We start from the raw sequence: 25,981 nt of genomic DNA on the forward strand, positions 1-25,981 counted from the left end.
ATCTTAACTAGTGCTGAATAACCCTCTCGAAGCAAATCCATCTGAAGGCTGAATTGAGAAAATCCCCATTTCTGGATTGAAACAACATCCATGGTCCTAGAAATGGGTAGCAAGCCCATACTGAATTACACCTTGTGGTTGACTCCTCACTAGATTAATCAGCAAAGGGGACAGTTAGACTCCTCTAAACTCGAGCAGCTTTTAGATCCATCCTACAAATGACCAAACGTACTAACCCATTGATACTGCAAAACCCTACTGTAAAATGCTAGAACTTTTAATGTGTGCCCTGCTTTGTAACACAATCCAAAATAAAGTATCTGTTTTAATCTAGAAATCTGACTGTTTTAAGCATGCCAGTCAACATGTGTTTCAGATCACGCAAGGATTACACTGCAAATGAATGTGTGTCTCAAAGATAAACAAATTGGTAGTACATTGTCGAGGAGGGGACAGTTCAGAAACGGGAAAACATTGCCCTCCTGTGAATCCATGTCCATTTGCCAAGTTGACACCAAAGTGTTTTTATTGGGCTGTCTAGGATTATTCAGCAGGCCGGGCTGTGTTGAAGGTGGAGCTGGGTTGGCACTCAGGTCGGGGTGCAGTGTGGTTTTACCCTGTTGCTCCAGAAGCTGCCTTGCCCAGTGACCGGGTGGTGTCTTGGGGAGCCGGGCGACACACAGGTCGGTGTGCGGTCATGTAAGGAGCGCCTGCCGTGATAACCCAGTTTGCCGGGTGGCGCTTTGGGTTGGCAGCGTGTGCTCCGGTAACAGTCCTGTCGCCACCTCTGAATCCTGTGACCTGGCGCAGCCGTGAGAGTCGGCACACTGGTCGGTGTGCGGAGAGTCCAGGTGGTGCAGCGCTGCGGACGGGCCCCGTTCTGGGAAGCGCTGGTGGCACTCCAGGTATGGAGTGGTGTACTGCGCTGTGCAGTAGGCCAGGAGGCGGCATATGCTTTCCAGCTTTGTGAGGAGCGCGCGGCTCCCGAGTGGCATGTGAGCGCGCGATTTAAGGAGGTTGGAGTGTTCCTTCTTGTTGGCTGGTGGCCGGGCAGTCCAGCTGGCAGGAGGTCTTGGACCGCATTGTGTGGGCCCCGGTGGACGGCTGGACATGTCCGGGTCCACGGCTGTTCATCCTACGTTCCTCAAGGTGGATGGTTCAGGGCCCTTTCCCCATATGGAGAAGTGCAGGACATGCAAACGTTGCGGTGGCTGGAACGAAAATGATGACGTAATGAGCCATTGTGGGGCCCTTCGTGGTGAACACTGGTCTCGTGTATGGCAAAGAATGCGGACGTGTTCGTAGAGGAGTGGCCGGACACGTGGTTGCGACGTGCGTTCCAGCGCCAGCTGCTGGAACGCAAGGAAGGACTGTGCTGCGTTACGAGTACACGGTTTTCGGTTTATCCTCCGGATGTTGTTCGGAGAGTTCAGCGTTTGTACAATGCCCACATTGTGGATAGCCTTGATGGCAGTAATGGGGCCAGTGTGAGCATACGTGAGTGCTCTGCACATAATTTCAATCTCGCGTTTAAGGAGTTCAGCCAGGAGTATTCAGGGTGCTGCTTTTCCACAGACCAGGTGAAAGTGAGGATTCGGCGGTTGGTCTGCGATTGGAGTCATTGTGCTGCAGGGGTTTTGGAGAGTTCAGGCCCGATGTCGCGGCAGCTTGATGCGAGCAAGAGAACGTTCCCATTTATGGGAAGGTTTCACTAGTGAGACTTTGTGGTATTACCATTGTCTTTAACTGCACTGTGTGTGAGTTGCATGGGCCCGTGTGAGTGAGTGCACGCGCTGAGAGTTGTGTATAGGTGTTGCTTTGTGTTGTATTGTGAAATTTCAATCTTGTGTGCCAATCATGTGTTGAGTGTGTTCCTGCATTATTTTGCGTTAAACTGCATGTTTTCTCTCATTCAATTATTCTTTGCAGGTGGGGCTCAACTTGTGGGATTTGGACTCGTGGTTGGGGTACTCGCCCGCGACGTTCAGTGGTTGATATATTTAACTTGTGTACTAAATGGAACTGTTCAATACTTAAAATGTTTTCTTGCAGGTTGGTTTTCCGTTATTGGGTTGTACGGACTCGTGCGGGTTGAATTGCTTCATTGAGAACAGCATTATTTATCCTGTGCTGTGAGTATATTTGATGCATTTACAGCTATCTTTTACCAATAATTGGATGCAATGATGCGTTTTACACATAATTTTCATATTTGAACATGTGTGCAATGTTTTGCGTGTATGCCACACATCCTGTGTTTGGGGGTGTGCATATGGTGCGTGAGGGGAAGTCGTTGGCTATTGTGGCGTTCTGCAGTGATGCAGTTTGGCTGGACCTGGGGTCCAAGGTATAGAGTGGTGTGCTGCGGGTGGCAGTGGGCTGGACCTGGGGTCCAAGGTATGTAGTAGGTGTGCTGCGGTTGGCAGCAAGCTGGGCCTGGGGTCCAAGGTATGGAGTGGTGTGCTGCGGGTGGCAGTAGGCTGGACCTGGGGTGCTAGGGGAATGGTAGGTGTACTGCGCTGTGCAATAGGCTGGACCAGGGGTCCGCGGTGGTTGGTGTGTGTCTGGTTTAGGTGGTTGGTCCTGGTTGTGTTCCGCGCTCTGCGGGTTGTGTTCTCTAGGGTTCAGGGTTCGGTAGGGTTGTGGTACCTTAGGGGTGCTGTGGTGAACTGTTTTGTTGTTGTGCTTGTTGTTGCTCCGTTGAGCTTTATGGTTCGTGCGCTGGGGTGGCAGCCCTGGTGTCCTAGGGGGCAGACTAGGACGGGATGATGTTTGTGCACTGAGGGTTAGGAGAGATAGGTAGTTATCTGTGAGGACGCTGGGTCGTGGCAGGACCTAGGTTCCAAGGGGCAGCTTTGAACAGGTGGATGTGCATAGTTTGTTATTTTTGTGTCTCGAAGGTTGTTCGGTTCTGTTCATGGAAGGAGTGAGCCCTTTGTACACAGCGTTGGGTTCCTCTCTGTTTTGTTATAAAGGGAGGAGTGGAAGTGGTGTTGAGTTGGGTGTAGGACTTGGTGTAAGGGCTTGGTTGACACGGGGTGTCATGTTGCCTAACGTGTTGGCACAGTTGTAGTATTCTGGGGGTTCCATGTAGTTTTTATTGGGTTCATATTCCTTTGGTGGAGCACTTTCCTGTTTCCTTGATCTTCCTTGGAGTGTCCGGGGGTTTGGTGTTCTCTGGGGGCAGTTTCTTGTCGCCAGTGGTGTTACTAGTTGATGCATTGCGTGCTGGCCACACGTACATGTAGGGGTTTTTGTCTGGTGGTGGTTTTGGTGTGATCTTTCTCTGTTTCCAACAAAGTAAAGGAGGGAGAAGTGTTGTAATGTGTCTTGCTAGCTGAGTGGATGATATCACGGCTAAATGGAATGTAGTGATGTCAGTGTGAGTGGAGTGTTGGGTGTTGTCATCTGAAGGGGGATTCTATGCTTGGCAGTTGGAGGTATGCTGACTTGGAAAGGACATGCCAATGTTTTGTCCCTGGCATTGAACTACAATAAATCTACTTAATAACTTACCTGCTGGCTCGGGTGTTCTTCAACTTCCAAGTTATTACATACATGAACCCAGAGAAGATACCGATTCCCAGCCACACAAGCCGAGAAAAGCAGTTATAGATCGATTTAGCTTTAACAATCCAAAAGAGACTTGCTTTAGCACTGGCTGTGATGTCCTAAAAAAACAATGATAAAGATCAAAGACCAGTAAAATAAGTTGCTTAATGGCAGATCTAATCTGATAAAGAATACTGTGCAAGTGGCACAGCACCTTAGTAACTAAGTGCCTGCAACAGCAAAAGGGTTCCAAAAGCTCAGATATGAGTGCAGTCCAAACAAGCAGGACTATCGTTTAGTGATGACAAAGCCAAAGATCTCATGGCGATTAACATGGTGGGTAGAGTACTTGCAGGCAATTTGAAATTGAAGGGTGCCAGGAACCAGGTTACTACACTTAGAAACACCAGAGGACACCAGCTGATCTGGAGTCATGACATCAATAATAATACATGGATGTCTAGAAGACTATGAATGAGGAAAGTATATGACAAATGGAACTCCCGAATCCAGGAATTCCTCAATCGCTATAACCTGTCTAGACTCCCAAAAGAAAAAGTTGTGTCATGAGGCAGACACTAAAGAGTCACTGTGACACCATAAAGGAGCTATTGTGAAATGTATGCGATTCTATTATAATTATTGGGGATGTCCAAGTGTGAAGAGTGTAAACGCTGGACTACATCTTATTTGCACAGACAGCTTTGCCTGCGCCTATGACTATTACATGTTTGTGCTACACATTTATGCTAAAGTGGACAATGTTTTTTTGCATTGAACAGTATTAATAAATGTGCTTCTTTTGTGCTCAAAATTATTCGAGGTAACCTTTCTTTCTGATGTCAATGGTGATTATAAATGTTTGGTTGATTATCGCCTGCGAACGTTCTTTAATAAGAGTTTATATTAGCACTGCTTACTGTCCTACACAACCTGGTGATATCTATATATTGAAACTTTAGTGACAAACATAGGGACTGTTGTCCCTCTAAGAGTGCATATCTGGGCTACTTTGTAGTGATGCATGTTTTTTTTTTTTTTTGCAGACACTAAAGACAACATGACATACCAACTGCGTTCAATGTATCAATTTGTTCTCTTCAATGAGGGGCTAAAGGAATGTCTATGAATGCTAAAGTATTCTATGCTAAAGTATAAATTCTAATAAACAAAACAAAAGGGACTCTACATGTAATGTGTCAGGATGGAGGAGTGTTATAAAGTTTGCGAACAAGGCCCTCAGCAAAAGGATCCGACGTGGAATGTCCAATTTCTACTCTATCTTATACTATTTCAGGGCATCTTAATCTAGGAAAATGTTATTTAAGACTGTTTAACCACCTTTTCAAACCGGTTAGCCTCCTGTTGGAAATGCTGTACAACTGTCCTGGCTATTTTAATAATTTGCCAAACATCACTGAATAGATCAGAAAGGCATTCAAAATTGCTAGCGTTGTTCCTCGTAAACACATACATTTGTATTCGGTTTTTTTTTATGGAGTCACTAACAGTCTCAACTTTGCTTTTAGTACCCCAGCGAACTTACCTAGGCCGGGCAAGATGACACAGCATGTCCAATCCTCTAGGTCTCTTTAGCCTTGCAACATATTCCTACCGGGACAAGTCCTCATGTTAACTTTCTCTAAGAGTCTCTCTTGACTTTTTAAGCCCTTCTAGTTCGCCCCCTCCTTTCCTGGGGATCTTTGTAGATTTGCATTCCAAGGCAAGCCCTTGTAGTGCTCCTCCTCTTTCCTGAGGGTATAAGCTCCCCAAACTGGGTCCTTGTCAAGCTGCAGTAGTTAGTCCTGCTGCCAATGGCAGCCCTGCTGGTCATGAGCCGGCTGTAGACTTGGTCAGATTCTTAGAGTCAAAGATTCTCTTTTAGCTGTAGTGGCGTTATTGCAACCTCCAGGATATGAGATAGCACACCCAGCAACCAACACACTGACTTTCCTCTTCATAATTCTCCAATTCTTGTCCGCTTCTGGATACATCCCAATTCCCCACTTATGTTCAACTGTTGTGGTTTCTCTAACAATTTCATTTGACCAATGCCCCAGTGCAGTGACCCGATGGTTCAAGAAGGATGTTCACAATCTTGGGATTAGGCGGTGGCGCTATTGCTGCCATGTTATCCCTTATTCCTGCTGCCGGGATTGTGAATATGTTGGTTCACATATTACCCTCATACGTGATATATTGTCGTCTCCTTGCTGCTATGTGTGTATCGTTGGGCTCCATCATGCGATCCTCTTGAGACATTGCGTGCCTTATGTGTGCTCAAATCAGTGTGCAGGAGCCTATCTCCACTGGGGAAATCAGGGTTGGAGTTCGTACACAGCCTGAAAAAGATCCTGTTGGGCTGCCTGCAAAGTATTTTAGGGCATGTTGAGGATGAGAAAAACCCACAGGTGGTGACCCTCTTTCACTCCTTTCAGGTCTCCAGCTCTGTATCTGGAACCCTGAGAGACAGGGGATTTATAGTGTCACCTAAAATGGGAAGGATCCGATGTGAATGTCCAACTATCAGCAGATACCCAATCAACTAAGACGTTTATGAAGAGGGCAGATTTGGACAATAAATGGTGGGTAGGGGATGACCCTACTAGATCCAAGACTGGGAAGAAAAGACAAAACTGAACTGGAAGAGCGCTGAATACCTGAATGTATTTTGACAAGAACAGTTATCAGGCATGCTTGGTGCCGACGGATTTTTAAGCCATCACAGAGCATATTTCCAATCATGCTCTATGGAAAACTCAATAAGGTAGAACTATGTACTAAACATATGACGAAATGCACCCCAGACGGAAATCAACAAATACTTACTTTAGCACAGTGCTTGAATTGAATATATCTTTGCGACTTATCTCTGCAATCCCATTGCCAATGAAAACCTTTTTTCCAAGAAACTCAACGGCACCCCTTTTACACTTTCCTTCAACATCTGAATAAACTGAGACCACATCACCAGCTTTCATCCCTTAGTGAAAAAAAAGATAAAGAATGGGTTTTAATGGCAGTTAAAAAGATTTGAAGACGTCTCAAAAGCAAGCAGAGTGGAGATATCTATACCCATACATTTGGCTGGCAGATCTAAAAAAAAAAAAGTAGTCTCTAAGGTTGAGCTAAGAAAAGGAACAAAGAAATGGCAGCCAATGTACAACAAGGTAAACTACATCTTAACATATGAAAGCAAGAAACCATGTAGATCTCGCTAAATGGCTTAAACACTCTAGGTAGCAGGTAACGAAAAACATGCAACCACTTGCAAGTTCAGCTGCCCTGCCTATGTGGATGAAATGGACGGGAACTGTTAGTGTGCACCGAGTTGGGAATGGCTGCATCTACGAATGTGCAGTTCCCATTTTTATTGTTAACCTGTAATGCTGCTTGACATCATGCTCCAGTCCCATACCCACAATGTAGTATGTTCCTTAAGTTTGAATGAAAGTGTACTGAACGTAAGGGTATTTGGAATATAGCACTTCATTTAAATAATATGATTAAAATAATATGGATGACGTACACATCCTTTTGGTACAATAGTGAGTCAGACAGACTGAAGGCTGGGGAGGGAGCGACAGAGAGAGCAAGAGAGCGATAGAGAGCAAAGTGTTTGTGGGGAGAAATAACGAGGAGGCTGGGGAGAGAAAGAAACAAAAAGCTTTGCAGAGAACGATTGCAAAGGGTAGCTATGGTAACAGGTATCTAAGGAGGAGAGTGGCCTACAAACTATTCTGAATCACAAGAGGGCATGAATGGAAAACCGACTCCAAGATCCACCTGTGGCATTCTGAATACCTTTGATTCCACTGTGCTTCTACATGTTGACGGCTACCTTTCAGAGATTCATGATTTTAGCCATAACTTCACAATTATACATTTGGACGATATTTGGATATATTCCAAGGAATTCTCAGAATACATGCAACATGCCCGTTTTTTGTAATGCTGCAGAGATCCTCATATATTTGTAAAATAGACAAATGTCTTTTCATTAAAATTGTTCATCTTTCTTGGAATGTGTAATACAGATGAATAATCTCAAGGAGAAAGACATTTTACAGAGACCTTCACTATCGATGTAAAATCTACACAAAGATTCACAGTCTTTACACTTGTCCACAAAGGGTTAATATGGGAGGTTGTTGCCCGACAGTCTGAATCAGTTGTGTAATGCATGAGGAAACCAGCCATCGTTTCTTGGACAGGAGAAGTTAAAGGTGCTTTTAAAAGCCTTAAAGAAGCATTTACCTATGTTGTGGAAATAGATGTATCCGATTGTATCAGGAGTTATTTTGGCACAGGAAGGGCCACAAAGTAAGTGTCACCCACTAGTGTGGATCCCTTCTGTTTTTCATCAACGAGTAAGCTGGATAACATTGCCCAACCATGGAATATAGAGATATGAACTATAAAAAAAAAACTACCAGGAACAGGCACCTGATCCTGATGTATCAAATTTACCAAATACAATCTGTGCGGGCCTACAACTTATTCCAACTCAGAAGAGGATACAAATGGAAAACAGCTGTTAACTTAAGACCCATCTCAGGCATTATGAATGCTTCCTTTGCTAAACGCTACAACACAGAGATGTATCAGTCTTGCAAGATCTATAGCACTGTGTTCACCATTCTTGAAAAAATTGACCATCGAGAAGGTTTTTACTGAATACGTAATCACCTAAAAGTAGGAGCCCATCCAATACAGGAGCACTGTGGCCATAACGATCTTTCACCTTAAGACTCTCCAATGTCTCAATCAGCTACTGGCCAAATGGCTATAGCTGTTCTCAAATTTCTCCAATTAGATGAAGGAGGAAGCTTTAGCCAGGCAGTTCAGTTAGGTCTTTCTGGGCCTGGACCTGTTCCACTCCTGTATTCTGCTATCCAGTACATAGCTACCATGCACATTGCCACATTACTGGACATGCGAAGGGACAGGTTCCAGTCGACATCATGTAATCTGCCACAGTGCTGTTTGGCGGTGGTTATTTTTCTGCCACTGCTGTACACTGAAGCATTTTATTCTGGTTGTCATAACTGCCTCTTTGGTGGAAATACAAAAGGCGATTCATTTTGTACAGGACATAGAAAGGCATGCGTAACAAGACAAAGGAGCCTTCTAAAACCACTACCTAATCATCAAATGACTTCCATCACAAGAATACACCTGCATCTTTAAAGTGGTGGATTAATTGATCACGATCAAACGTGCCATACCTAGAAAACCAACTGAATAAGCTCACTTTTTTGCATTCAATGTCTTCAAACTCCCTGGTGAATCCACTAAAATATTCTAAGATTTTGGTACTGTGATTAAATGACTACTGCTCTGCAGGAGGACAGGAACAAGTAGTGGCTAAACCTCCTACTCAGCCCCACACGGATCTGCGTGAAATCACCGAATGCAAAAGTCTGACCTTTTTGTTCTCTCAATTTTTCCACAATGTATATGTGGGGGGAGACGCCCCAAAGCCCCTCCACCTTCCCCTATACATTTTTATTAACTTTACCCCCCCACATATATATCTGCAGAAAAATGGGGTCACACTTTTGGGGGTCGGACCTTTTGCCCTTGGTCATTTTGTCCTATTCCGCCCCACACTACTACTAAACCAGCAGAGATCCCAGTTATAAAGGTAAAACAGGCATACCTCCATAGGCTTTTGTGGTAACGTGGCCCGAGAGCAGGCTATGCTCATAGGAGTGGTATGGGGCGATACCAAAAGTAACCCAGACAGCAATAATACAAGACTCAAAATAAATGAATGTTCAACCAAGGTTCGTTACTATATATATATATATATATATATATATATATATACTTTAATTTAACAATAAAAATGCAATCAACTAACTAAAAATATTAACAAAAAATCCACCACTCTAAAGACAACGCAAAATGCAGACTGGTGTAGTATGGCACTCTGGCAGGGGGTGTTGAAGCAATACATTGCTAAAATGTCACTGTTCAAAAAGGATAGGTCTTGAAGAACAAGGTGGAAAGGGGGCATTTAAAGACACTGTGGTCCCAGAAAGTGCAGCAGAGAGAATGCCTCTTAACAGTATCTTATTCCTTTCGTAGGAGGCTCAACAGGGTCGAGCCAGGCTTAACGCTTTAGCTACAGTCAAGCCGATGTCAAGGAGGTTGGAGTCGATGCAATCCTACAGGCACCCAAAGGGTTGAATCGACTTTCAAGACAGTGAGAATATATCTTCTAACGATTTAAGCAGTGGTCGAGTCAGAAGCAAGATGATGGGTTCTGCTGGGTCGAATCATCATTTGTGACGGTGAGTTTGATGGCTTCCAGTGGGTCGAGTCGGTGCTTGATTCAGTTGCTCCCACTAAGGTTGAGACAGTTCGCTGCAATGGGTCAAGCTGCTGCCTGGAAGTCTCAAAACGCAGTGAGCGGTTCAAAGTTTGCTCAGTGTTGTTTTGAAGGGAGCTGAATAAGCTTCAAGATGGTTTGCAGTGGCAATACAGAATTCAAGCTGCTCTTGGACTTCGATTTTGCTGGGAGTTGACGACATGGGCTCCAGGATAAGGGGAGTCAGTGTTGCCCTGCAATCCCAGTCCACAGAGTTTGTCTGGCATCTACAGGGGTTCCTTCAACACCTGTAACAAGCTTGGCTCCAGTGGCTGGCAGAAGGGAAAGCCGTGGTTCACAGCAGTTAACCCCCACTGGGTAGGGTAATGAGACAGAGCTTTCCTGGGCCTAAAATGCATTTTGTCGTCCCCTGCACACTATCACAGGACAAAATAGCCAAACATTAGATGAAAATATTAGACAAATGTATACCTTTTTTCAATGGTCAAACAGGTGTGTTATAGAAACCACTTTGCGCTATGAGTTGAGCCCATAAAGGATTTAGACATAATACATTCACATCAATTCAAAACATTCTTTTCTTTCAAAGAGATATATTCACAATTTTAAATATATTTTTAATTGATTGACCCAACGCGTTTCGGGAATAAATCCCTTCGTCAGGGTTCTGGATCAGTTGGTATTTCTACAATCAGAGAAAAACATTTTTCAGCAAGTAGGTTCCATAAATGTGCAACCACAAGCATGTGAATTGATAGTAAGATTTAGTAAATCAAATGTACCTTATAATCTCCTGGGTCCTAAAAGCACCGGTTTTGAAGGGGGCTAGATTTTGGAAAGCTGTATGATGTCAGTTCATAGTATGACGTCCCTGCTGACAAAGATCAGGCAATGTTCTAGTCCAACCTATAACATGTTTTTGGTAATAGTAGAAATATCCAAGGTGCAGTAACAAGTACCTTAGGTACAGGAAATGTGCCCTAATCTTCCCTTCTCTTATCTCTGAACAATTCACCAGTTCTAGTTCCTCTATTCTGCTAGTTGGATACTTGTGTCCCTTTCAGAGCAATTTTCATTGCGCCAATGTATTCCACCTAACAAAGAAAAGATGAGGGGCATTCATCTTTCTAAATTCGATGTGTCAAATGTAACCTTTACAAGTGTAAGGGAGGAAGGGTCCTTATGACCCCCTGTACATTAAACACGAAAGTTGCTTGCTCATCCAATCACGGGGAGATGTCCCCCTTGTCTTTCACTGACCACAGTAGAAGGAAGCCATTGGATGACCCACTCAGACTTCATTTTGTGCCACCCCAGACTGCATCTTTTTATTAGGCTGCACAATCATCTCTAAGAAGCCTTCTCTCCCCTTGTCCAGCGCCACGCACAGCCTGCTTGAACACCCCCACCACCTCCTCCTCTGTCTGCGCCGCACCAGCGCTCTTCTCACAGAAGCCCAGGTGCGAATTGTTGCAAACAGAAAATTGATTCTTTCTCTTCCTCTGAGCTCACAGCACTGTGTGAGACCGGGGCGAATCTTGACTTGTGTACTCATCCGTCTTCACAAACCTGCTCCTGCCCCTTTGACCCCACCATTAGAAATTATTACCTGCACAACCTTTTGCCCCTCTATTCTCCTTTCATGTAGCAATAGGTGTGACCCTTCCCCATGGACCACCCTAGATTGCCCCCAATATAACTAATCCTGTGTGATCATATATTCTCCATGCACTAACCCCTATTAGTCCATTTGTTTGAACGATGAGGCACCAGGACAAATACATCCCAAATCTAAACCCCTAGATAAAGCAGCTGGGAAGAAGGACCACCGCATCCCTGCCCCCACAAAGGCCTAGGTTAAGAAAGTGTATATATCTGCTCACGATTTACAGGCGACCCCACATTCTGGTATAAGTTATGTCTTGCATTACTCTTAGCATGCCAATGATTATTGTGTAGTTTAGATTAGTTAGAACAATTGTATTTTGTTGACCCAACCTGACCTTCACCCCTCCCAGATGAGCCCATCTGACCCACGTGCTGCGAGAAGCACCAGCTCTGCACCAATCAAGCTGCACCATTCCCTTATGGCCTTTACTGTAACATTGTAATGGACCAATGAACTTGCAATATTCATCACCTATACTATTTGTCACGGATGACAAAGGTTGTGCATAAAAATGTGTTTCTGTATTGTAGGCAGAGCGCTCTCAGAGCAGCAGAGTCATATGCGTGCATCATTTAGCTGATAAACCTTTGTTTAATTTACAATCTTTCTCCTGGTCTCATTCTCTACTGCGGTGTGTCCATTTATTCTGAGTATGGGATTTGTATTCTGGTGAATGACCACTTTCACAAGGTATGAGATTCGATCTATGTGCGAGTAGTACTCACCGCCCCTATTGGCTGAAATCAATAGCAACTGACAGTGATTGTGAGGATCCACATCAAAGTATAGGTGCACTACATGGTTTCTAAAGTATAAAAATACAAAGATTCTATCGGGCTAAACTCTTTGTTGATTGCAAATGTTCTGCTATATGGAAGAAAAATTATTTAACACTCACCCTTTCTTGTTAGGCAATATGTCTCAAATATTGTGCTCCTCTCAAGTAGGACCCTGAAGTATAATATCCCTATGGGAGCAAAAGCAAAGTAAAAGATAAAAGATGTAGAGCATTGTGTTAAAATGCCGGGCATGGATGTTAGCGCAATGTTCCAGATTATATGCGACAGTGTGGCTAAGAATCTCCACTCACCCTCCTTGAGAGTTGCCAAGCTTGTAAGAGTGAAGCATCATGTCCATGCAGCTGTAAATGCCATTTTCAAAATGGCCGCCTTATAGCGGCTTCCGGAATTTGCATCATTACATCATCACGTTGTGACGGTGATGATGTCACTGATGTAAACAGAACGTCCCGTTCTGTATTGTAATTCAATGTCTAATGGCCTAGTGAGCGTCCTGACGTCATCACGTTGTGATGGTAGTGACATCACTTGTGTAAACGATACGGGCTGTTGTATATTTTAATCTTGTTGTGCCTGTACTAGGCAGTACATACCTTGTTAATTCGTTCCAGAATTCTCCTATTCTTGGCGAGTGTATTCAGCAATGATCACCCAATAAGCGTGTTCCTTGAATGTATGTTGCCTATGTTCTATGTGCTGACTCATCCCGCATAGGGGCATACAATTTGTTGTATGCAAGATACATCAGGTTATTGGTACAATACAAAAGTGAAACTACTCAAGTTGAATAGATCAGACATAACATAATAAAAATACATCAGCAAACTATTTTGGTTGTTTATCCCTCTTATGGGTAAATCTTCTAGAGGATGTGAGTTAGTGCCAAAAGAGTGAGACAACGTCTTTTATATTAATGTACAGTTACGTACATTGGAATGGGTCCAAACAGTCATAATGCCAATAAATCTCTATCATGGCTCCCTACAGTGAAAGGTCATACTACTGTCATGCACGTATATTCTAAATGCAATACAACCAGCATTTGATACACACCGTCCTGAAGTGAACGTGTCAATCTACTTATAGGAAGGGTCCCAAATAGAATTCCTCATTATTTTCCCGGCGGTGTTATGGCATCCAGGTGGTAAATCCAATGGAGTTATCGTTTTGCTAATCTTTTCTTTATGTGGCCCTTCCCACCCCCCATGGAGCGGGTGTATTATTTCTAGGATTACCCATCTCAACTGTGCTATTGTGTGATTGTTGTCCCGAAAGCATCTGTATACTGGTTATTTGGTATTTGCCATTCTAATATTGGATTATGCTCGGTCTATCTGTCCTTTGCTTTGCATATGGTTTGACCAACAAACATTTCCGACAGGCACATCTGAACGTGCATATGAGGTGTTTGCTGTCACATGTTGCGAAGTTGTGTAGTTTATTCTTTCCTGAGTTAGGGTGTCTGACAAGGTCCCCTTTGATGATGGAAGAACCTATCTTAGGTTTTTGTAGTGCTCTCTGGTTAGGTTTTTTAGGTTTTTCAGGTCTAATTAGTGTGTCTCTCAAATGTCCTCCCCTCTTGTACACCATCATGGGTGGTTCTGGTAAGAGACAATGTAATGTGGGCCTAGTCTTATGAGGTTCCAGTTTCTTTTTATTGCTCCACTCACCTGGTGACTGAGTTGAAAAGCGCAAGGTTTGATCATCCTCGAGTTTGTTTTTTTTTTTTTTTTAGGACCGGGTGTCACCAGCTCTTCCCTCCTACGTAACTCTGTTCTAGTAATAGCTTTCTCAAGAATGTCAGTGGGGCACCCTCAATCTTTAAACCTTGTTGCCATAAGATCATATTCTCTCTGTAGCATGTCAGACAATCCTTTTCAGCCTAAGGAACTAACTGTAAGGCAAGCTTTCTGTGAGGTGCTTTGGGTGGAAGCTGTTAAAATGTAACATTGTTGACATCAGCGGGTAGCCTGTATTTGCTGGTTAATAGTTCCCCTCTGTATAAGTAACTAGAACGTCAAGCAAATGGATGCTTGGTTCTCCTACTTCCTAAGTAAATTTTATAGTGGTGTGGCAGCCATTAAAGTATGCAAAGAATTGCAGTTCTGTTTTTGCCCCTTTCCAAATTCCGAACACATCATCAATAGATCTTTTCCAGCAAACAATTTTTGATGACCAGGGTAAAGTGTTTAGAATGTATGTTTTCTCAAAATATAACAAAAATGTTCACATATATAGGTGCCACTGAAGAACCCATTGATGTTCCCGTAATTTGGAGAAAGAATTTCCCATCAAACCTAAAGTAGTTGTATAAGATTAGATTAATAATATCGACAGCAAAGACTGTATTAATCTGTACATTATCATGCCCCAATAGGATAGCATTCCAATGCCTCTATTCCTTCCCCATGAGGGATCTAGTATAGAGGCTATTGACGTCCAAAGAGAATGGTATGAGATCCTGGTCTGTGAGTTGAAATTCACTCAGTAATCTAGGGAAATGAGAGGTGTCCTTAAGGTAAGTTATAGATCCCTGTAATAATGGCTCTAGGGCTGTGTCCAAATAGACTGCCAAAGGAACAAACACGCTTTCAGTGCCTGCCACAATGGGGCAGAATGGAGGATTGGTCAGGTTTTTGTGCACCTAAGGAAGTGCATAAAACACTGGGGTAATCAGATGTTTTTGGATCACGAAGCCAAGTGTGCGTGATGTAATCCTTCCCAATTCATTGGCCTTAAGCATAGTTTCCTCTATGAGAGTTTTAATCCGGTTGGTTGGATCTTGGTCGAAGGTTAGATATTTCCTTGGGTCTTGTAATTTAAGGAAGCAGTATCCTGGTTGTTGTCTCACTTATCAAATTGATTGTTTACTTTCATAATTGCATGCTCGTATCCAACACCAAAACACAACCAAGCACGGCTTAGGTTTATAGATTACCCTGCCACTGCACGGATTGTGGGATATTTTTACCCATGTCAATGCACCCCACTGCACCCTTTGCCAATTGTTAAGGATTTTAATCAGGCACACACACCCGGGTCTCGCCTAGCATGTAGTGCGCAAATGAACTAGTCATTTTATTTGTGTCTATTAGTTCAATATTCTGAATGATATAACACTCATACCACACCCATCTCGAAATACCCCCAGGTCACACTGGACCAGGAATCAGGCTAGTTTGTAAAGGTAAATATTTATCTATATAATATATATATATATATATATATATATCAATCACCAAGCGGTGACAATACAATTCAAAAATAAGTACAGCAATTGAATTCACTTATAATAATGCAGAATAGAAAACACAGGAAAAAACAGTTTTGGTTTGTGAACAGATAGCGTTTAGGTTAATATTTCCCCCTGCAAAGTTCTGAAGACACAAATGAGCAATCCTACACAGATGTAAGTAATCAGCAGGTATTCAGGAATGAAAGACAATGTCTAGAGTTTGAATGCAATCTTCCCTCCTCAAACAAGAGAGAAAACCGTTTGGGAAATTGACACTTTTTAAAATGACAGGGGAAAATGGCTTTGTGACAATGCAAAGTGGGCAAAAATGCTTCAATTGATATGAATTCCTATGAGAGCAACACTAAACAAGTCCCAACACACATAAGCTACATGATAAACAAAAGTACACACTTTAGATCAGGATGGGAGTCAAGAAACACTTTTATTGGGAAAATGACACGTGGGAAACATTTGAAAAAATGTAAATTCACGGCAAAATTTCACTATGCGATGTTTGAAAAAATACAGGTCAAATACACTGTTCCACGATACGTTGTGGATGTAGCTAAGGGTCTTGGGTATTAGTGAGAGTTGAAATTATGTTTCTATCTATAAATATCTGACAATATTAGAGGTTCTGAAGTTAAAGATGGGACGGGATGAGATTGGGATAAGACAAGACAAATATACTATAGGTCACCGTTATTCTTGTTGATACTTACAGTCCACTGTACTTAAGATTGGACCATCAGGGTTATGGTCATCGGATTGGGTCTACCGGCAGCAGGGCACTTCTGGAGGGGTCAGTCAGCTGGGTGGTTCAGGTAAATTTGGACGGAACCTCAACTGGATTTGTAATGGATTGGCCCTTCTGGTCAATGGACACGGCAGAGTAGCAGGATGCGAGTTTCAGCAGGCAAGCCTTAATGGTAGCAAGCCAGACTGGATCAGAATTAAAGTCTCTTAAGTTTGGTATGGTTGAATTTGGGTCTAGCTAAAACGAGTTCATCAATGCTAAGGTCTGGATTCTGCAAAGAAGTCTGGAATCAGCTGCAAGATTAAAGGTTTTGGATATGATGAGGTCTGGAACAAAGCGCTGAGCGAAAATCTGGATGTGTTCAGGAAGCAGTCTGTGTTACGCTCACCTGGCTCCCACAGGGGCGTCGATCGGACCCGGACAGCTGTGGTCTCCTTCAACGTGAAGCGTAGTGTAGAGAGGACAGACTGGACTGGCACGCCTAACATCGTCTGCTTGACCGGTAGAAGTATTCTCTGGTCAGGCTCTGGCGTGGCTGACCACCTTCCTCTCCAATCGACCCTCCCAGGTCCAACTGGGTTCCTTCCTCTCTGACATCTTTTTCTCTACCTGTGGTGTCCCCCAGGGATCTAACCTCTCCCCCTGGCTGTTCAACCAGTACCTGGCACTTCTTGCTCACCGCATCGCCGCTCTCTGTCCCAACTTTCAGTGCTATGCGGAGGATACCCAGCTTATTTTCAGGCTACCCTTGGCCTCCTCTTCCCCTTCCCTCATCTCCGACTGTCTTTCTGCTATCCAGGAATGGTGTGCCGCCAACGACCTCTGCCTTAATGCCAGTAAGACTGAGATTCTACTTATCGGCACACCCACTCCCTCCTTCCCTGCAGCTCTCTGGCCGGCCTCCCTTGGCCCTCTTCCTGCTCCTACCTGCAAGGCAAAAAACCTCGGGGTCATCTTCGACTCCACACTCTCTTTCTCTCCTCACATATCTGACGTCTCTAAGAAGTCGCACTACCAGCTACACCTCCTCAGAGGTATCCTTCCTTTCCTCTCCTTCCCGCAGAAGCTCACTGTCTCCAGAGCCCTGGTTCTCTCGAAGCTGGACTACTGTAACAGCCTCTATCTAAATCTTCCTGCCTCTACTCTCCGCCCTTTGCAACTCATCCAGAACAGGACTGCGAGACTTGTCCTTGGCCTCAAGCCCAGGGACCGTATCTCTCCAGGACTGAAATCGCTACACTGGCTCCCAGTGGCCACGAGGACTAAGTTCAAAACCCTCTGCATTGTCCACAAGGCCATTGTCCAAAATACCTTCAACTCTCTCTTCCTAAATATCTTCCTTCTCGAGCTCTTCGCTCATCCACCTCCAACTACCTCAGGGTCAGCCGCTTCTCCAAGCAACGAGCTGGGGTAGATCTCTCTCCGCAGCAGGGGCCTCCCTCTGGAACAGCCTTCCTGCCTCCCTGAAACTTGAGGAGAACCATCTCCAGTTCCGGAAGCACCTCAAAACCTTCCTCTTTGCCTCCGCTTTCTCTCCCTCTCTCCCCTGCTAAAATCACTGAACCTGCACTGAATCTGCAACTGGCCACTCACCGATCTCCTTGCCCCTGCCACTCTTCCCTGCACTGCCTACCTGCACTACGGGACTGGCTCTGTATCCTACAGCCCCTTCTCCCGGCACTTACCTTGCACTTGCCACAATCTGGCCCTATTATTTATCTTGTATTCTACTAACCATGTACTGTACTTCCCCTCTCCCCTTCCCCTTGCACTTATCCCAGTCTCCCTACCCTTGCACTTGCGCGATCTGAATGACACCTGGCCTAGTAGGATCATTGTCTGTTCTCCCCTTGTTCCCCCCCCCTGCCTCGTCGCGCCTTGAAACACTTGTGTATAGGCGCGTTACAAATGCCATATCATAGCATATCATAACCATTTTAGAGTGCAGGATATTTTTAACTTCGAATTCGGGTTCCCCATCTATTAGGATGGGGTCGGGTGGTTTGGCTAGTCTTGTCCCGTTTGAACTGGTTTCAGGAGTGAAACATGAAAGACAGGATGAATCCGCATATTAGAGGGTAATTCCAATTTGACGGCCACCAGGTTGATAATGGCCTTAATAGTGTAAGGTCTCAAATATCTAGGATTAAAAGTCACAGTCCCTTTTAGAGGTATGTGTTTTGTAGCCAGCCAAACTTGATCCCCAATCTGGCATTGTGGAGCATCACTTCTATGTTGATCAGCATTTTTCTTGTATTTCTCTTTCGCTTGTTTCAAGTGTTCTGTTGCTTCCTTAAAGGCTTGTGTAATAATAGAGTGCAGATGATTCACTGCGGGCATTTCTAAGTGTTGAGGCGAATCGAGTTCTGAGGTTCGAGGATGATGTCCATATATGGCATAAAAGGGGCTTTGTCCGGTTCCTGAATGTACAGAGTTATTGTATGCGTATTCGGAAATCCATAAAATATCCTTCCAATTGCTTTCGGTTTGGTGTGACATGCAACGTAGGTACTGTTCAAGAGTCTGGTTGGTCCTCTCCGTCTGACCATCGGTCTGGGGTTGGTGACTGGTTGATAACCTCACGTCGATTTGCGCTAATTGACAACATCTTTTCCAAAATTGCGAAATGAATTGACTACCTCGGTCAGAGACCAATACAGAAGGAAATCCATGTATTTGAACAATGTTTTCAAGGAATTCCTGGGCCAAAATTGAAGCGGAAGGTAATCCCTTTAAAGGAATAAAGTGGGCCATCTTGGAAAAAAGATCAACAATAACTAGAATGGTGTTAAATCCATTACATGAAGGTCGATCAGTAATAAAACCTAAAGACAAAGTATGCCATGGTGTAGGTGGAATATCCAAAGGTTGTAAAAGACCAGCTGGTTTTTTCTTCTGACTTTTGTTTTGGGCGCAGATACCACAAGATAGCACAAATGACTTTACGTCTTTTCGCCAGGTGGGTCACCAGAATTGTCTTTTAATTTTAGCTTCAGTTCTTGCAAAACCTGGGTGTCCTTCCATCAGAGCATCATGATAATTGGAGATAACTAGTTCTTGTAGTTCCTTGTGTGGTAGAAATAGACACCCTTGATAATAAGGTAGGTCATTGCTGACTGAATAATCTTTGCCTTTCTTTACCCAGTCCTGCAGGGCTGCAGGATCGAAAAGTTATTGGATTTTTAAATGAATATCTTCTAAAGTCTGTAGTTATGCCAAGAATTCTTTGTTCTGAAATTATAGGCACTGGTTCCGGCTTCGAATATGCTTCTCCCATCCCTATTCGGGATAAGGCATCTGCCTTGCCGTTTTTACAACCTGGTCGATAAGTGATCACGAAATCGAATTTGGCAAAGAATAATGCCCATCGAAGTTGACGCGATGATTGGGCCTTGGCTGTTTTCAAATACTGCAAATTCCTATGATCGGTGATTACAGTGATGGTATGCCTGGCACCGAGAAGATAATGCCGCCAAGCCTTGAAGGCAGATTTGATGGCTAATAACTCTTTATCAGTAACCGCATAGTTTAATTCGGGTGCCGAGAACTTTCTTGACCAGAATGCTACTGGATGAAGTTGACCGGTTTCAGGATCCTTCTGGGACAGGACAGCTCCCATGGCTAAACTGGATGCATCGGTTTAAACTATGTATGGAAGCTCAGGGCGTGGATGCTTTAAGACAGGTGCAGGCGTGAATTTCAATTTTAGCTCTTGGAAGGCTCTTTCAGCCTCTTCAGTCCACAAGAAGCGTTTGTTTTTTCGCAAATGTGCTGTGATGGCGTGTACAATATGCGAGAATTCAGGAATAAATCTGCGATAGAAGTTAGCAAACCCAAGCATGCTTTGTACCCCTTTAACTGAACTGGGTGATGGCCACTTGAGGATTGCGTCCACCTTTCGAGAGTCCATTCGAACTCCTTTTGGAGTCAGGATAAATCCAAGGAATTCAACTTCTGTAGAATGAAAAACACATTTCTCCAATTTTGCATATAACTTGTGCTGGCGTAGTTTCTCAAGGACTGCACGAACGTGCTTAACATGGTCTGATTCTGAGGAGGAGTACACTAGAATATCGTCTATGTATACGACAACACAGACGTCAATGAGTTCACGAAGGACATCGTTCATAAAATACTGGAAGGCTGCTGGTGCATTGCACAACCCGAAGGGCATCACCTGGTATTCGAATAACCCGTACTTGGTGCGAAAGGCAGTCTTCCATTCATCGTCTTTCTTTACACGTACCAGATGATATGCCCCTCGGAGATCTAACTTAGTGTAGATACAAGCATCCTTTACTTGGTCTAGTAATTCGGGGATCAGAGGCAATGGCTATCGTTTTTTTACCGTAATCTGATTCAATGCACGGTAGTCTATGCACATTCTAAGGTCACCTTCCTTTTTAGGCACAAAGAATAAAGCTGAGGATGCAGGAGACTTGGATGGACGAATGAAGCCATGAGTAAGATATTGGTCCAAGTATTGTCGTAGGTGAAGATTTTCGGGTTCCGTAAGGGTGTAGATCTTACTGCATGGAGGTTGTGCACCGTGTACGAGGTCGATTTGACAATCGTATGATCTGTGAGGTGGTAAGGTGTTGGCCTGTTCTTTTTGAAAACCATCCTGAAATTGATATTCCTGAGTTTACTGCACGACTGGATTAGTGACTGTGGCCAGGCCTTTGTTCAAGGTTTTTTCCGGGTAACAGGTGTGCGCACAATCCGGGAAGGTCACGCTCTTCTCTCGCCATTCAATACAAGGATTATGTGTTTCCAACCATGGCATTCCCAGAATTATTTGGAATTGCGGGGCCTTGATTAAATCAAACAATAGTTTCTTGATGCCCATCTTGACCCAACAGTGTCATCTCAGTAGTGGAATGAGTTACGGGTCCAGAGGCAATTTCAATTCCATCGACTGTGGCGATGACATCCGAAGCGGTCTTTTTGCAAAGGGGTAGATTCATCCTTGAGGCCAATTCGTGGTCCATGTAGTTCCTACGGCCCCACTATCAATGTATGCCCTTACTGTGTGCATACGTGATGGCTGCCTTGGATCAATAAGGACCATTGGTATGATAAGATGCGAGGTCTGAGTGTCCTTCTTTAAGCTCGGCAAGCGGACCTCTATGCTGTCGGGCGTGGTCATTTCCCGAATCAGGCTCTATTCGGCTTTTGTCAATAACTCCTACTACTTTTTTGGGTGGTTTTATAGGGCAATCCCATAGAAAATGTCCTGCGGTTCCACAGTACAGACACAATTGCATCTGCCGTCTCTTTTCTCTTTCCTTTTGAGTTAAGGGTCCTTTACCCCCTCCCGATCTGCATAGGTTCTGATGCATCTGTTCCTTTGGGGGTAACATTGGGTTTAACCCATACCCGATTCTCGAACTTAGCACAATCAGCCTTTCTATTCTGAAATCGGTGGTCTAACTGGACCACTAAGTCTATATATTCTGCGCAATCCGGAGGTGGGTTCACAACTTGAGCCAAAACATCTTCGATTTCTCCCCGAAGTCCACGATGAAATAATGTAATCCTTTTCTCCTCAGGCCATCCGGTTTCCACCACCAACCTATTGAAGTTTGCGGTATAGGTTAGCAGATCCTGGTTACCCTGTCGTAGGGATAAAAGTTTGTTATCCAGGGCCTGTCCCTGTGAATGTCTGGCGAATAGTCTTTCCATGCTCCTTTGAAAAGCCTGAAAATCCCGAAGAAGATGGTCATCCTGGTTGACTAGTGGAATTGACCAATCAGCTGCGTTGCCACTAAGAAATGATAGTACAAAGGCTACTTTGGCTTGGTCATTTGGAAAAGCCCCAAGTCTGCATAAAAAGTGCAAGCGGCATTGGTTCATAAACACTGCAAACCTTTTTGGGTCCCCAGCAAAGCGTTCGGGTGGAGCTAAAGGAATAGTCCCTCGGAGAATTACTTGCACAGGATTGCTCGATGATACAGGAGTTGGGTTCCCCCCGAGTCCAGGTAGGGGTGTTTGCCCAGCTTGGTTTTGTAGCAGTTGTCTAGCAAGATCATCAGTGCGTTCCTTTGACACAATCGGTTCTCTCCTGAGGGCATTAGTTTCTTGGCGCGCGGAGTGCACTTCCACCCTAAGTTCCCCTAATAATTGGTCTAGTTGGTCGGTTTCTGAGGTTTCCATAACGCCCGGGTGGGGATTTGTAGAGAGGCTTTGCGTTCTGTTACACTCACCTGGCTCCCACAGGGGCGTCGATCGGACCCGGACAGCTGTGGTCTCCTTCAACGTGAAGCGTAGTGCAGAGATGACAGACTGGACTGGCCCGCCTAATCTCGTCTGCTTGTCCCGTAGAAGTATTCTCCTGCAAGTGGAGAAAGGGATTTAGCCACCCGTGGATTCTAGTAATAGCACCTCACTGTTCTCCCCACTAATCACCTCCGATATTCCCTTTCAGTAATCTCACCTTATGTTTTTGAATGATGAGCTCTCCATCCTGCGTGGAATGCAGGGGCGCGTAGATACCAGTTACTTCACTGGTCTGAAGGTGTTGGAAGAGTTCCGCATGAATATTGACTCCGAGGTTCCTGGCGAGAACCCGTAAGTATAAAGTCCAAAGAGTTCAATATGTCCTATGTTCACTCTTGTCCCATTCCCTTCTTGTGTTGCAGCTGGCTCCAAGAGAAGATTGTCTTGTGGCAGCTGATGGCGTTCAGGTAAGAGTCTGTATTACCCAACACTGTCCGGTAAAAGATGCGTGTATTTAACTTGTTGTTTTCTCTCTCCTTACAGGTGCGGCGTAAGAAGTTGCGGGATGTTAAAGAATAATGCCTCCGGTGGTAAATCAGGTAAGTCTATGGTGGTAAAAAGAGATTGTATTTGTTGGCCCTCTCGGCTCACCTTATATTTCTTTTGTCCCCTAGATGCTGGAGTTCGGCGAGGAAAATGATGGAGGAAGCGCCGAATCGAAAAATGCTGTGAGGACTGGCGAGTATGGCGCGGCGCTGCAGCTGGCGATGAGACGCGTGCAGAAATAATGTCCTTTCCAAGTTCCAAGACGTGATGGATCCGGAATCAGGTAAGGAATTAAAATAATGTCTGTGTTCTAACCTTTCCTTCTTCTTTCCTCTTTTTCTATGAGCTCTGGATTCGAGGCGGGCGTGGCAGAAGACTGGATGCTGACTGCAGGCACGGTGAGCGTTACGCTGCTGGATGCAGAATAACACGTAGCATGTGCTGCTGTTCGGGCGTGGTTTAAATAGCCTACAAAGTAGTCCCAGGTAAGAAGTTCCCCCAGAACCACACCCGGGTAAAAAATAGTCCGCGAAGTAAAGTAGTCCCATTCAGGCCTCACGTTGGCTTGACTTCATTGCAGCATGGTCTGCATGAGGTAAGTAATGTACATGAGCCTGGCGCCTATGGCGACAGGACCGATTTCCTCTATGAGCCTCGTGCCAATGGCGCCAGGACTGTACCCAGACAGCCCCTAGCCGGGGCTGCTGGGCTTTTAGTAAACACCTGGATACCTGCTCCCGGGGCTGATGGGCTTGGTCCGGATGCCCGGGGGTAGGCATCATGACAGCCTGTCCCTATCTGTGGTGAAGTTCCTATATTTATCCTACCAAGTGACATCACAAAGTCTATGGTGTGGACAGAATTTCAAAACACAACCCCACGGTTGTGAGTGGCCACAGGCACTTGCCTTGTACTGGTTGGCAGCAAGAACAGAGCGGTCATTTTTATGATGGGATTTAAGAACTCTCACCTTGACCAAAACTTTACTTTTGCAAAAATGTAGATTTCAAAAATTATGTCCGCTAACAAAATCGGACACATACATTGCATATTTGATGGGTTATTTCCACATTCAATCCCCATCTCTGTGAGAGCTGTGTCATTCTATGGAATTTTATCAATTTTAATCATAACAGTTCGGACTAATAATTTCTAATTTAGTACATATCTGGGCGATTAGGACTGGAGCATGAATATTAATGTCTTCAAAGCAATGGCCTAAAATTAGATTAACATCTACCAATTTTTAAATGTATCCTCCTTCAGGTTGCACAGTTAAACGAGTTTCCAACTTAATCACAATTAAGCCTTTAAACACCAAAAGTTCTGGCCAGTTTTATTTCTCTTTGGAACTTCCTTTCAACAGGCAACAGCTGTCACATTCCCTTTGATCAGGGAGGGGTGTCATTTTCCTTGAGAGGGAAGCTCCCCTGTAGAGATCAATAGACAGCCTGCCATTGTCTTTGGCTGGCCAGAGACGAATGTCTGATGCTCTCTTTGTTGCTAATATGCGAGCATCTCCAGCACCCATTGAGTCTTCCTGTAGCAGGGGGGTGTCGGTCTGCTTCCTGACCACATCCTGATTTCCGCGCAGCACTTTGTTCCTAACTTCTTCATCTTGTCCTGATTCCAGACTTCTTTGCAAAAACCAAGGCCCAGCATTTGCTCTTTTTAGCTAGGCACAAATTCAATCATCCCAAACTTAAGGGAATTTAATTCTGATCCAGTCTGGCTTGCTACCTCACGCTTGCCTGATGAAACTCGCCATCACGCTGATCTACCGAGTCCAGTGACCAGAAGGGCCGATCCATTCTAAATCCAGTTGAGGTGCCAGTCCAAATGAGTAGAACTGCCCGCTGATCATCCGGCCAGAGGTGCCCCTCTGCCAGTAGACCCGATCTGATGACCAGAGCCCTGACAGTCCAATCTTAATTACATAGGACTGTAAGTATCAACAGGAATAATAGTCATCCATAGTATATTGCCTTGTCTTATCCCAATCGCAGCCTATTTCATCTTTAACTTCAGAACCCTAACATTGTCAGAACCATTCTTGCGCTGATTTTTGCTATTTTGTTTCATTAAACCATAACCCATTAGTGACTTGGATTAAATTAAGTAATTCCCATACCGAACGGAAACCTGAGTATCGCACGTGAAGAGTTGCAAGCGGCTGTGCGTAACTGGAGATTCACGTGTGGCATTTTTTCATAGTCATTGATATTGTTTAATTAAACCCAATCTGTCATTTTGAAAACCGGATTTCCACTTTTCTCTGCTCTATTTTTTTCAAAAACGCCTCTCACTAAAACTTCCACAACTGCTCCAATTTTATAGATAGAAACGTAATTTCAACTCTCCGTTAAAACTAAGACCCTTAGCTACATCCACAACTAAAAACTGCTTCCCAGAACAATGTATTTGACCCATTTTTATCAAAAATTGCATGGTGAAATTTTGCCACGAATTTACATTTTTCAAACATTTCCCATGTGTCTTTCTCATTCAAATTGTTTCCACACTCCTATTCCGATCTAAAGTGTGTACTGTTGTTTATCTTGTAGCTTGTAGCTCATGTTTGTTAGGACCTGTTTAGTGTTGCTCTCATAAGAATTTACATCAATTTAAGCATATTTGCCCACTTTGCATTCTGTCACAAAGCCATTTTTACCTGTCATTTTAAAAAGTGTCAATTCCCAAAAACGGTTTTCTCTCTTGGTTGGGGAGGGAAGATTGCATTCAAACTCTAGACATTGTCTTTCATTCCTGAATACCTGCTGATTACTTACATCTGTGTAGGATTGCTCATTTGTGTCTTCAGAACTTTGCAGGGGGAAATATTAACCTAAACGCTATCTGTTCA

The 25,981-nt window shown here is 44.2% G+C and overlaps 1 protein-coding gene across 1 annotated transcript in view; it reads right to left on the bottom strand.

Annotated features, from left to right (window-relative positions):
- Window positions 1-25,981, bottom strand: part of NSUN6 (NOP2/Sun RNA methyltransferase 6) — a 632,060-nt gene that overhangs the window by 465,228 nt on the left and 140,851 nt on the right. The window contains exon 5 of the mRNA XM_069648588.1: window positions 6,382-6,535. Within this exon, the coding sequence (XP_069504689.1) occupies window positions 6,382-6,535 (154 nt within the window). The remainder of the gene's footprint in view (window positions 1-6,381; window positions 6,536-25,981) is intronic.

Source organism: Ambystoma mexicanum, chromosome 2q (genome assembly GCF_040938575.1).
Source record: "Ambystoma mexicanum isolate Mex_15411 chromosome 2q, UKY_AmexF1_1, whole genome shotgun sequence".
Classification (NCBI taxonomy): domain Eukaryota; kingdom Metazoa; phylum Chordata; class Amphibia; order Caudata; family Ambystomatidae; genus Ambystoma; species Ambystoma mexicanum.